General features: G+C 37.4%; 4 protein-coding genes across 12 annotated transcripts in view; 2 read left to right on the forward strand and 2 right to left on the reverse strand.

Moving 5' to 3' along the window:
* Positions 1-10158, reverse strand: part of LOC131302076 (CDP-diacylglycerol--serine O-phosphatidyltransferase 1-like) — a 74115-nt gene extending 63957 nt beyond the window's left edge. For 3 of the 7 annotated variants that reach the window (XR_009191591.1, XM_058328663.1, XM_058328664.1), the window contains exon 1: positions 9838-10158. Coding sequence is in view for 4 of the 7 variants with exons in the window: in XM_058328663.1 (XP_058184646.1) it covers positions 9838-9915 (78 nt within the window). In the remaining 3 variants the exon portion in view is untranslated. The remainder of the gene's footprint in view (positions 1-9837) is intronic. The other 4 variants (XR_009191592.1, XM_058328665.1, XR_009191593.1 and 1 more) reach the window with 3 other exon arrangements.
* The window catches only part of LOC131302074 (ribonuclease S-7-like), a 36519-nt gene that overhangs the window by 23063 nt on the left and 515 nt on the right, over positions 1-12941 (forward strand). For 2 of the 3 annotated variants that reach the window (XM_058328658.1, XM_058328660.1), the window contains 3 exons: positions 10468-10761; positions 10840-11047; positions 11128-11849. In XM_058328658.1, coding sequence (XP_058184641.1) covers positions 10468-10761; positions 10840-11047; positions 11128-11570 — 945 coding nt within the window. In that variant the 3' untranslated portion in view covers positions 11571-11849. Of the gene's footprint in view, positions 1-10300; positions 10388-10467; positions 10762-10839; positions 11048-11127; positions 11850-12941 lie in introns of all 3 variants that reach the window. The other variant, XM_058328657.1, reaches the window with a different exon arrangement.
* Positions 882-5743, reverse strand: LOC131302075 (alpha-soluble NSF attachment protein-like). Its single transcript, XM_058328661.1, has 9 exons — positions 5512-5743; positions 4410-4459; positions 4230-4302; positions 3062-3141; positions 2739-2890; positions 2034-2199; positions 1881-1928; positions 1661-1741; positions 882-1118 (listed from the first exon to the last, which is right to left on the reverse strand). Exons 1-9 carry the CDS (start codon positions 5654-5656, stop codon positions 1038-1040), a joined length of 876 nt encoding a protein of 291 aa, XP_058184644.1. The 5' UTR covers positions 5657-5743; the 3' UTR covers positions 882-1037.
* Positions 8343-9831, forward strand: LOC131302077 (amino acid transporter AVT6B-like). The gene is made up of 2 exons (XM_058328666.1): positions 8343-8851; positions 9663-9831. Exons 1-2 carry the CDS (start codon positions 8467-8469, stop codon positions 9719-9721), a joined length of 444 nt encoding a protein of 147 aa, XP_058184649.1. The 5' UTR covers positions 8343-8466; the 3' UTR covers positions 9722-9831.

The following is a 12941-nucleotide window of genomic DNA, read 5'->3' on the forward strand; positions in this document are numbered from 1 at the left end:
CCAATTACAATTCCCTTAAGGCTATTATTAACAACAATCCAATACTTTCCCAGTTAAAAAAAAAAACAAAAAAAATTTGGTTTACATAAAATGTACACTAGGTCATGTGAAAACCACTTTCACACTTCGAGATCCGACACAATTAATATTGCCTTTACGTGAGAGTTGGTATGGAGTCCCCAGCTACAGGCATGGTTCGAAGTTTTAAGAGCATCTCCAACCCAACATCCTTTATTTCTTCATTTAAGAGTAGGAAATTAACATTTTCAAAAATTATAGAGGATTTTATATTATTCATTCAAACTCCAATTACAAACCTCTGTATCTCACCTCAATTTCAAATAATTCCTTACTTATTCTCCAATCATTATTTCCTTCCAACCCAAATCTTAAACACTTTCTGCATTTCGTATTCAGAAAATGAACTTGGAGGATTGTCCATTTTCTTTTCCCACGCTCCGTATTTAGATTACCAAACTGCATCCTCCATTTTGGAGGAAGATATAGAGGAGAAAATGAAGCCAAAATCACTGGATCTAACTGCCAAAATCTGGCAAAATATTCAAGGCCCCAAAAAATAAAATAAAAAGCCCATGGTGAAAACCATCGTTAACAGATCACTCCAACGTAGAAGGAACAAGGAGATCCCGTAAGAATCCCATTCTACCAAACACCAGAATTTCACATATATCTCTAACAAACAAATACAATAAGATGGAAACTTTGGTCCAACTGAACAGATAAGAAGCAAGAGGTTTTCAAGTGGGAATTTCCTTCAACATCTTCCGCGTTGAAATTATTAATGAACCCCTGTTTATACCCAAATTTAGAAGGAGGGAGAACTCAACCCCGTTTAGCGAAAGAAGGAGAACTCAACCCCGTTTAGCGAAAGAAAACCGCAACTTAATTATACTCGCACATTCATTCAGATTAACACTCGAGTTTAGTACACGCAAAAAGAACAGTTTGGACAAACCACGCAGTACAATCATATCACAGAAATGCAAATCAGATAACAATAAGTCTACAAAGGACGTTTAAGTAAGATCATCGTCCTCTAGTTCTTTTGCCTTCAGCACTTCCTTCACTCTCAACAGAAGGGTTGTCTTCCAAGCATCCTATTTGGTAAAGACATGGGGAAAAAAAATTAAGTAAATGCTTTGTTTTCAAATTGCATAACGTAGCATCTAAATTTAAGCAAGATCAGCAGTCGGTTTAATCATGTCACTTGCCATTTCAACTTGATCAAAGAATAGGCGGCTTAAGTGAAATACAAAGGACTACCGTGTAAGACCATCCCCAGCCTTCACTCAAACCTTATACTCAGATTTGAGTAAAAGCTTCATTCCCCTTCGAAAATTTAAGTATTAACCAATTTTATATAGGTTGGATTCAAGGAAAGGGGGAGCTTCAGTTCGCGTGTAGATTTGGGCAAGACATCCACAAATCAAAGTAAAAACGGGTAGGAGTATCTCATACACTACATGGCTACTGCAATAAAAACCAAAAATGCAATTCAATTCAATCGAGCAAAGCTCAATCAAGTGAATATCCTCAAAGGGATAAACTAGGTCAGCAACAAACAAACAAACAAAACCCAAAAGCAAGCAAGACTCGAAATTTCGATAGGTTCTAAACAGAACCAGAAATAAAAAATTACCAGCTGGGTCATGCTATCAAATTCCTTCACAGCATCAGTGAACTTGGCAACATCTTCCTGGTCAATTGCATCAGCCAAATCCTGCCACAAGAGAGACAAATTTGTACATCAAAAAGGAAATCCATTTCATAACTCTAAGAAGAATTCGTAGTCAAAGTGGAAACTATAAAGAAATCCGAAGCCAAGTGAATGAATGAATGTTTTAACAAGCTATACATACCGCCAGCAATTTGTACTCTCGTGTTCCAGAAAAAGTTGGATCCAGATCCTGCAATTGCATTGAATGTTCATACAGCAATAAAGCAATAAAGGGCAAAAATTACTATTTCATAAGATAAAAATTCAAGGTCCTGGACAAGATCCATGTTTGAACCTGGTATCGCTCTAATGCGTTGTTAATTGCAACAGCATCCCCTTTGCCTTTACAGAGTTGGCAAATCCCAGCGTTAAGAAGATGTCCTCTAACTCCATACTTCAGCAAATTAGTGTTCATAGATTGCCGTGCTATATCCTCATAAATCTCGATTGACTTCTGGTAGCTGAAGAATATTATGAGCATATTAAATCCCTATCACCACACTTCTCATTTCTTTCTGAGGAAGCTCATTATACCTTTTCGTAAAGCCACCTAACATTGAGATGTGTATGTGCATGCACATTTGGTAAAGAGCAAACTCAACTAATGATATGATTATTTATGTCTCTCAAACTAGACAATTTGTCAAGTATGAGCTATTATTAAGCACAAAAAAGTAAACAACCAGAATGAGCTATCAGTGTGTCCAAGAGTACGTTGAAAGATGTCCACAGTTTTCTGCACTATAAAACTGAGTAGATTGTTGCAAATCTAAAAACTTAACAATGAACTGCATCAAAAAAATGGCACAGTTATTGAGTCAAGTCAACTAAGAGAACCATTAACATTGTCATTAGCTTGCAGCAGCCAATTCCTATGAGGAAGAGATGCTAAAACAAATGTAAGAGACATACAAAGTGGACTGAACTGCGAAGGAAATAATAGGCTTCAAAAGTCTGCAGCTTCATAAGACAGACATATAAAATTAGTGGAATGGCTTACTCTTCTAGTTGGGCAGCGAATTGTGCAATTTTCTGCCTGCACTGATTTGCAGATGTTGTTACTTCTTCACTTTGGAAAAGATCAGCAGCTCTTTCATAGTAAACAATAGCCTGCTCGAAGTTATGTTCAGCCTCATATAATTCAGCAATGTCCTGCACAAGGAGAATAGAGTGCAAAGTCATTGTCTTTGATACTTCAATGTCCTGATCCTACGGGCCTACTTTGAATAAACATCAGTTCCAGGAGAATAGCATCAATGACTATGATTCTTATGTTTGTCTCAAGAACACCATTGCTAACTGACAAACTAATAGAGATCATACCTTGTAATATCTTGCCGACATGCTGAGCCTTCCAATCTCCAAAAATAGATTAACCGCTTGCTCTAGACAAGATATGGACTCTGAAAAGCATTAACGTCCAAAACAATAGTAAGTAACCACATCAAGTTATATTATGCTATAAAAGAACCGTATAGCTAATTATGACTGAACAAGCAAGATACACAGTTTGTTCAATAAAATTGAAAATCAATAACCGCAAATTTACATACTGTTTCTCTAGTACTGAAATGAATCTTGGTTAAAATGAAAACTCCTTTTCAAAAGAGCGCATTCAGTGTTAGTGATAAGTCAAGCTTCTGTAATAAAATACAAGCGCACTTTCTGTTAATTTTCATGATGAAGTGATCGATCATGGTGCAATCATCAGATGCACTTGATATGTGATAAAGCAAGCCCAACTTTTATCCCTTTCCAAATTCCAGCATGAGTCAATGTATTAAAGCGCCTACTTATAAATTACCACTGAAGTCTTGCCAAAAATCCAATTTAAACAACTAATTATGGGCCACCTATTTGAAGTCACAAATTTGAAAAAGACAATAAATCGGTCAATTTGGCTGGGCTAGTGCTCAATAAGAGTGATTTCTTTATAAATTCAGCACGAGTCATGACAAATAGTAGAACAATTGTACAGGAATACAAAGAAGATGCACTTGGAATATAAATAACCTATGATGTTTCCCGTCTCCGAGATGGTTTTTCCATTTAGCTTGTTCCCGTACAGTACTACCTTTGGCAGTTCTATAAACTAGAATCAGGCCACTCTGATAAGAAACTCATTAAGTTCCAAGTTATAAAGGTACACAAATCAAGTGGCCATAGATGGACAGTCCTTTTAAAAATGTTGTGGACTTGGCTAAATACAAAGCATGTGCAGACCACTCCTACTTCAAAGGAATATGAGCACATGCATGCGCTCAATTTACAAACACTTTTCCCTGAAATTGAACCTCAAACGCTTCATTTGCTCGTATACTATTGTCAAAAAGTTCATTCTTAATACCAATTCTGTTGCAGTTCTAGAACTCCAGTTTTATTATGCTTTCATCCCTTTTTAGCTGCACAACACACATATATATGGCAATGGAGATTTGCGTTAAAAAGAGCGGGATTAATCATCGAAGAGAGAAGCCAACACAATGTATACCTTTAGAATTTGTCTTCTTGTAACAATTGGCAGCATTAGCATAAGCACTAGCAGCTTCATGTTTGCTATCCATCTATAAAAGTAAGTGACAGGGTCATGTAAGCTTATAGCAAGAAAGTATCTGCAAGATTAACCGTACAAACATAACAATCAATATCCTCTACAAGAGGAAGCACTTACCTTTAAATGACAGTTTGCTAACTTGATATAGGTTGATCCTGCTTGGTCCCCTGAGAATTCATTATTCATGAGAGAGTATTAATTGCATATACTGACATGGAATATTGACTGAACTCCTTAACCCTAGCCTACTTCTTTTCCTTCAAGTATCAAAATGATTGGATATCTTTCTATTCAATAAAAATAAAAATAAACAAACATATGGCTCCCGAAGCATTAGGGTCACAAGGGTAAGAATCAAAGTCAAGATATTTCATTACATTACAATCCTCGGCTTGTAACTGATTTTATACAACTCTGTTTGCCTTATCATTTGAAATTCAGTCACAATAAGCTCCTTCAAATCTATTTTCCTGATGACTAAATAAAAGACAGAATGCATGTATGATCGTAGAATCCAGTGCACGTACCAAAATACAGGTGAATGAACAAATTATTTATTTCCTCCAATAATGTTATTCCAAACTTTAGTTCCAATTTTACTCCTTAACCTCCTCGATAAAAGTTTGAAACAAGTCAAACAACAGCCAATACACATACACTACCATCTAGCACTAAATCAGAAAATCATTATAATCAAACTCAATTGATTCCTAGCTTTCCATGAGAAATGAATCAAAAATATGCACCAAGTCCTAACCTTAGTCACATAACCCTTCGCTAGAACCCTCCCCTCGCTCTCATTCCTTGCTCGCCCTCCCGTGAATTTCGAAGTTTGGAATGTTTTCAAAAGACGCTTTCACACTCGCATTCGCGCAATGCGCATTATGGGGCTTAGGTCCTAACTCGAATTCGACTCCACAAGTGACACAACATTCTTCTTTATTACAATCGCATCGGGAAAAGGAAACCGAAAACGAAAACAAAATCAGAATTGAATAGAACTCTAAAATCGCAATCGACCTATCTAAACCCTCCGATTGTTACCTTTAATGCCAATTCTACCTTTTGATATGTAAATTCTTACACGACCGTTCTGATCTAAACCTAATCGCCTGATTTTAAAAAAAAAAAACCTCCGACTCAATTCAAACTACGCAGATTCTGCATACGAAATGTGGATCGAGGAAATGATTATTAAAAGAATAAGATCGATGGTTACATGATTTGGCGAGCTTGAAGGAATTGGCGGCTTTATCGAACAAATCGGCGGCGTCTTCGTATTTGGAGCTGAAGAGGCCCCAACCGCTGAGCTTCTTCTCGGCTTTCTTCTCGTAATCTTCTGCTCTCGCAATCTGATCCGACATCGTTTCGGCGTGTGGCTCTGTTTGCTGTGGAGATGGTGGTTGAGGATTTGTACAGAGAGAGAGAGAGAGAGAGAGAGAGATTTGGTGCAGAAGAAAGAAGTAAATTGCTATTCCCCTCCCCTGACGCCCCACCCCCGACCCCATAGCTCCACACTTTTCCCGGATTACCCCCGGTTCCCCCCCCCACCCCGGCTCCCCTAAAACGGCAACGTTTTAGTTATAAAAAAAAAATCAAAATCATCCGTTTGCAATCCTATGGAGCAGAAACGTAATTATGATAGCCTTACAGACAAAATTTGATTATGTCTCTTTAGAATAATATAATCAGAATAAAAATATCTACACACCCGTTCAAACGGATTAAAAATTGAAGCACTTAATTTTTTAACCATATTTTTTAATATATAAACGGTCTCAAAAAAATTAAGTGCTCAAATTTTCACTTCATTTAAATCGGTGCAAAGATCTTGTTATTTTGATTATATTGACAAGATTTTTGCACCGATTCAAATGGAGTGAAAATTTAAGCACTTAATTTTTTTGAGAACGTTTATATATTAAAAAATATAGTTCAAAAATTAAGTACTTTAATTTTTAATCCGTTTAAACGGGTGTAAAGATCTTATTATTTTGATCATTTTATTCTAAAGAGACATAATCAAATTTTGTCTTTAGAGCTCTCATAATCACATTTCTGCTCCATAGGATTGCAAATTGATGGTTTTGAAATTTTTTTTTTAACTAAAACGTTACCGTTTTAGGATTGCCGTTTCAGAGCAAAGATCTTTTTATTATTATTTTATTTTGAATGTTCATAATGAATTTTTTGGTTTAACCCTAAGACTCATTATTTAATTTCAAGACTCTCTTAAGGTGTTCATTGAAAGGCCTTAGAGCCAAAAATTTATTATGACCATTTAGGATGAAATGATCAGAAAAATAATATCTTTGAACCGATTCAAAAGGATTGAAAATTGAAACACTTATTTTTTTACACCATTTATATATTAAAAAAATAGTTAAAAAAATAAGTGTATTCTAAAATTTATTATGACCATTTAAGATGAAATGTTTAAAAAAATAATATCTTTGCACCGGTTCAAACGGATTGAAAATTGAAATACTATGTTTAACTATATTTTTTAATATATATATATATATATATATATATATATATATATAGGGAAAAAAGGAAAAAAATTAGTCAGATTAACTTTTAACTATATTTTTTAATATATAAACGGTTTAAAAAAATAAGTGTTTTAATTTTCAATCCGTTTGAATCAATGCAAAGATGTTATTTTTCTAATCATTTCATACTAAATGGTTCTAATAAATTTTTGGCTCTAAAACCTTTCAATGAGCACCCTAAGAACTCTAAATTAAATAAGGAGTCTTAGAGTGCTTGAACTGGTTAATGTTGTACTTATATATATTTGTTTTTTTTATATAGATTTTTGAAAGCATAGAAATATGTTAGCTTAGGCACATAGCGTTGGTCTTAAATATGGTATTGTGGTGGTTAATTGAAAATAGAATTTTAGTTAACCAAAAAAAAAAGGAGGAAAAATGGGAAAGGAAGCAAATAAAGAAAAAATTGAAAATTAGAAAGAAAAAAAAAAGAAGAAGAAGAAAAAGAAGGAGCTGGCGGGAAGAGGGTAAAACGGGAAGGAGGGCGTGGGGTCGGGAGGGGGCTGTGTCAGAAGGAGGGGGAATAGCAGCTCTCCAGAAAGAAATGCAAAAAGTTGAAAGTGGTGAGATGACGCGGATCTAAGAGAGTCTCCAGATTTCGAGAAAAATGACGTCCAAATTCGTGTTTTGATAATCAATACACTCTAACGATATTTTCAGTACTAATAAATATTTTTAGTTTGTCCTGGACGACAGTATTAATTATCAAAATATGTCATGGGCCATCATTTTCTCCCAGATTTCGACGAAGTAAATTGGATCTGGGTTTACTTTTCATGGGTTGAAATTCAGTTTCTTTGACTTATCAAAACCCAGCCCATTAAGGAAGCCTAGTCTACTAGTCTTATGGTTGGGGGGGGGGGGGGGGAATTTCACATTTTGCCCCTTGAAGTTAAAGCCTCCCGAGGATTGGGCCCCATTTGAGAGCCTAATTGTTTTTGCATTTTTGGATTATGAGTTATTAATTGTGGATTGTGATCATAATAGATTATGAATTTGGTAAAGTGTTTGAAACATATGTGCCGAATAGATTTTGCAACGGGGTAGTGTATGAAAAAATAATGCTGAAAATAGATTATGTATTTGAAAAGATAATCCAAAATAAGAATGGAAAAGCTCCTACGGGGCGATTTTCAATCTGTCTTTAAAATTTAGTTTTGAGAATTATATCACAATATTATCCCATATGTCAATATACTCTTCTCGAATGTCGTACATTTTTTACGCATTATTCTCACAAAAATGGATTGGGGGCGACCTAACTACTCTTAGTGTACCGTCCTAGATATTCCAGCTAGGGGTTAGGATCTTATGTGCCGAAAAGTTTTTCACCGCTGTATTGTGCGAAACTCCTTTTTTTTTTTATTAAATTCAACGGTCGAAAACTGATCGGTACGTAAACTTTCGAGACAAAAAGATTAGACCCACTAGATTTGCAATCATACATAAATGAATTTAATTGGTGCACGTCATCGTCCAATCCCATCATGTGATGTGGCATAGTACAATGAAACGAATCATTACACATTCACACACAAGAAACAGACTATAAAACGTTTCCCGCAAAACATGCACGACAAATCTGAAACGAAAATCACTCCACCTCTAAATAAAACAGGATGAAGCCCGAAAACCCAGATGCCGAATCGGCCGCTCCGCTCCTGCCCGAGCTCCGGTCGCCGGAAACCCAATGTCCCAGCGGCGGCGCGTTGGTTTCAGGCGCGGTGTTCAACGTCTCCACCAGCATGATAGGCGCCGGAATCATGTCGATCCCGGCGACCTTCAAGGTGCTGGGCGTAATCCCGGGCTTCATTCTGATACCGATCGTGGCTTTATCGGTGGAGATAACGGTGGAGTTCCTTTTGCGGTACACGAATTCCGGTAAAGTGGTTACTTACGGCGGTCTCATGGCGGAGTCGTTTGGGAAAATCGGGTCGATTGCGCTTCAAGTTTGCGTGATGGTAACGAACCTTGGTGCGATGATTATTTACTTGATTATAATCGGTAAGGTCTACATGCAACTGGGTTTTTTCTAGTTTCGGTGTTTGGTTTATTGATTTTTCACTTTCTAATTGTTGTTTCTTTGAACCAAGTCACTTGATGCGCTCAGTGCACTTGCGCAATTGTGTTATTTGTCTTTTCAAAACATCATCAACTACCGAAGTAGTAATTCGCAAAGATTGAGAGAGTGAGCGCAAAATGAAGATTGATAGCACGGGCGTTGAGTCGTGTTGAATGAGTATGTGACTGACTAAGGTTGGAACTGTGAACTTGAAACATCGGACCATTTTTGGGTTGTCGCGAAAACAAAGAGAAGTGCAACACTGTGTGAATTTTTTGGTTTCCATTTCAGACTTGTTGAGTTAGTTGGGCTGGCTCCCACATCAGGAGATTGAGTTTAGTTTGGGTTTGGATGTGTGTGTTTAAAGGGTTTACTGAGCCTCTCTTTAGTCAACAATTGTCCAGGTGAGTTGATAAGTGAAATTACTCTTTTGACTTTCATAAAATAAAATAAAAATAAAAATTGAGACTTGTTGGCCCACGTTCTTGAACTTTAATTAGTTTTCCTTTCAAATTAGTCCAAAAATGTATGGACATATTTGCAGAAATATTGTTTTCAACTTGTTTAATTCATAATTAAACAACTATACCATAACTATCTTATTAAATTCTTTTGGCAAATGAACAAATGGAAACTTTATTATGAGCTTTGTGAATTGTTCTTATATCCATTTCCACAAGATTTATATGCTCAGGCATAGCTTGTGGTTGAGAAAGTGAATCGCTGAAGATTTTTTTTTTTCTTTTGGCCCAGGAAGATTAATTTCTTATGTGAGTGTTGATCAAACGCCCAAGGATCATCCCACTAGGTAAAATCAGCCTAAAAAACTTTGAAGTTCAGGAGGAGGAAATCATCACTTTCTCAGGTTTTGCAGGGAGAACCTCCTACGAACACCAAAAAAGGCATCAAAAGTACTTGAAAGACATACCTTGCCCATAATATTTGGTTGCCGGCTTATACCAACCCACTCATACGTTTTCGCATCAAAGTAGCGAACTGTATGCATTCCAGCCCAGATAGCTGGATAACATAGCGAGCAATATTAAGATAAACAATTGACAAGTTACATGTGCTTAGAGATATCAAGAAGAAAATGTGGGACCCTGATTCAAATATTCAGACACCTTTTCGAAGAACCCTAATCAAGGAATCAAACATAATTGTAGAACAAATACGCCATAATAAGATGATGTTCACTGTTAAGAGGATAATCTAACACAGTTACTGCATAATTTGAGCATGTGATTTCAAAAGTACTGAAGCCAAGAACAGTAATAAACTATATGCAGAGTAGCATAAAAAAAAACCTTGAAGTTAACCTGGCAATTAACTTTGAAGATACCACATGATGTCTTTCCGCTGAATAATCAACTTTGAATGTGTTATGCCAGTGTGCATTTGCTGTTGATAATTTGGCTAAACCTGCTGCACCCAATCTTACCCCACGTGTTTCAGATTGCCTTGATGTCATCCCTAATGTAAGTAGGTTTTGTGAAATTGTTATTTTCCACTAGAAATGGAAGAAATAATGACGAATGTTTTGCTGTTTTTTCAACAGGGGAAAACCCCCAGAACTTCTTGTCGCACTTCAAGAAAAACACAATTTCGACTTTTTCAAGCTTTTTTCTTCTTGTCCATGTTCTTGGGTGCAACTCCTGCAGCAAGCCAATCACTCTATCTTGGTTATGCTGTGGTATTTGGGTGGATACCAAGCTTTTGCCAAACAAGTGTTCGTCCCTGCAAGCCCCATATGTATTCAGCACAGTTTACTATGCACGGGGTATGGGGGTTAGATTCCCGTGGGATTTCAATCCAATCCCCTTGCAGTGGTCCTGGACCAGCATACTCAAGTGTAATAATTATCTTCATGCTTTGAAATTTTTTATTTATTGGTTTTTTATTTGTTTGATTAATTACTTCTTTCCTTCAGCCAAGTCTCAAATATGTTAGTCAACTTAATCAGTACTGGCCATCCCTAAATGGGGAAGATGGATACTTGTGGAAGAAGGAGTGGGATCATCATGGGAGATGTTGCTTTTTAAGCACGGAAACCTACCTAATTTTTGGGGTCACAGCCACAGTGGCTCTCACAAATAAGTTTATGCCTCTTACAATCTCGGCTACATTGGTGTCCAATCGTAAGTTTCAATTTGAGCTTTGGTTTTAAACCAGAATATTATTATCTATTATTATCTAACTTCTGATGGCTTAGGTGCAGAAATATATCCCGGTGGATATGTGAATTCCTCCGTTATGTCAACCATCCTCTCCCAAGTAGTTGGCGGATTTATTGTTACAATAAGGTGTGAAACCTTTAACAGAGGGTCAAGGGCGATAGTTTTTTGTATCGATGGGCATGGAGCTTCACTCATAAATTGCTGCCGTAATGTGGAGTTGAATTGTGGTCGTAGTCTTGTGTATTTTCCTCTCCCTCCAACTCCTCCTCCTCCTCCTCATTCTCCACCTCCACCTTCCCCCCCTCCTCCTTCTCCTCCTCCTCCTTCTCCACCTTCCCCTCCCTCCTCCTTCTCCTTCTCCACCTTCCCCTCCTCCTCCTTCTCCACCTTCCCCCCCTCCTTCTCCTTCTCCTCCTCCTCCTCCTCCTCTTCCCGTTCCTCCCATTTTTCGTCCTCCCGTTTCTCGTCCTGTTCTGCTCGGTAGTATTTTGTTTTTCATTTTTGTTGCAGTGCTCGCATTAATTTTTTTTTATAGGAATCGCCAATTAGGTTTAGGTTTACTCAATGAGTTCCTTGGGCTAGGGTTGTTGCCTTACCGGGTTGCCAGGACTTTCACCAGGAGCTTCCATTATAGAGGGAGGAGTCCAATGGGTATCACCGAGGATGGGAGTGGGAGCAGTGGAGAAACCACACCTATTAGAAAAAGTCGGTGAAGTAGCTTGGGGACGGCGGCATGGTGGATCATTGCTTTTGTCGATTTCAGGTATTTGGTGAAACTATTTTGCTCATTCGCTGTTAGTATTTTTTTTGGGTTTTGTTCTTTCACTGTTACTTAACCTGGTTTCACATTCCTTTTTTTTTTTTTGGGTACTTCGGAAATTTATAACAGTTAACTAGAGAGTTTGTAGCATAAGTGCATACATGATTAAAGAGTTACAGACCCAACTAAGGAAAGCCAGAATATAGCTAATCTAAGATCTGCCTTATGTTAAGGCAGCCACGAGTCCAAAATTCCCTAAGTGAAGGTGGTTGGACCAAGGAAACCACCAAATCCTCATCTTGTTCCGCCCCAATCCAGGCCAGGTGATTTGCCTCACGATATATGTGTTGGAAGTGTGGATCTCGTCCTGATGAAAATGGCATGGGCATCATTGATTAGGTTCTTTGGTGATTTCAGCCATGCCCCTTTCTAGGATGATTGTTAAGCCTCTATATAAATACCCCATATTTCAGCTTCCACACTGGACTGGCACAATGCTCTTCCGAAGTACCCCAGAATCCACTCTCCTCTTTTGTCTCTGAAGATCCCTCCAAAACCTGCATTCCTATTAGTCATCTGCCAGCATCCATCAGTGTTGAGTTTAATCCTTCCTACACACGGTGGTATCCAATTAATTAGTTTGGGCCGGGACTGTTCTTTATGAAGGGTAGTTTTGGAAGCCTGTCAAATTTCAGAGGCATTAGCAAGAACCCTTTGAACCCTGGAGCTAACTGACGCCACGCTATCAATGTTATCAAAACGTTTTCTATTACCATCTTTCCAAATTTGCCAAAGAGTGGTGCCAAAAACAGTGCTCCAAGGAAGTTCTTCTCCATAAAAAATAACTTTTTTGGATTTTAAATTGTGAGTCACCCATTCTGAAACAGGCCTCTCCAACTTCTCCCTCCATAAATGACTTCTCTTCAAATCCAAAGAGAACTTATAGACAGTCTTCTCTTGGTCTGTTAAGTTCTCGATTAGCGTTCCTATGTATGGTCATTTATAGTTTACTGAAAGTTAGCATGATTTTGTCATGGTTTCAGTGACGAAAGTAACTGATTTTCTGGTATTTCCTAAGAAGAAAACAGTACCGCA

The sequence above is a fragment of the Rhododendron vialii genome, chromosome 9a (assembly GCF_030253575.1).
Source record: "Rhododendron vialii isolate Sample 1 chromosome 9a, ASM3025357v1".
In the NCBI taxonomy this organism is placed as follows: Eukaryota; Viridiplantae; Streptophyta; class Magnoliopsida; order Ericales; family Ericaceae; genus Rhododendron; species Rhododendron vialii.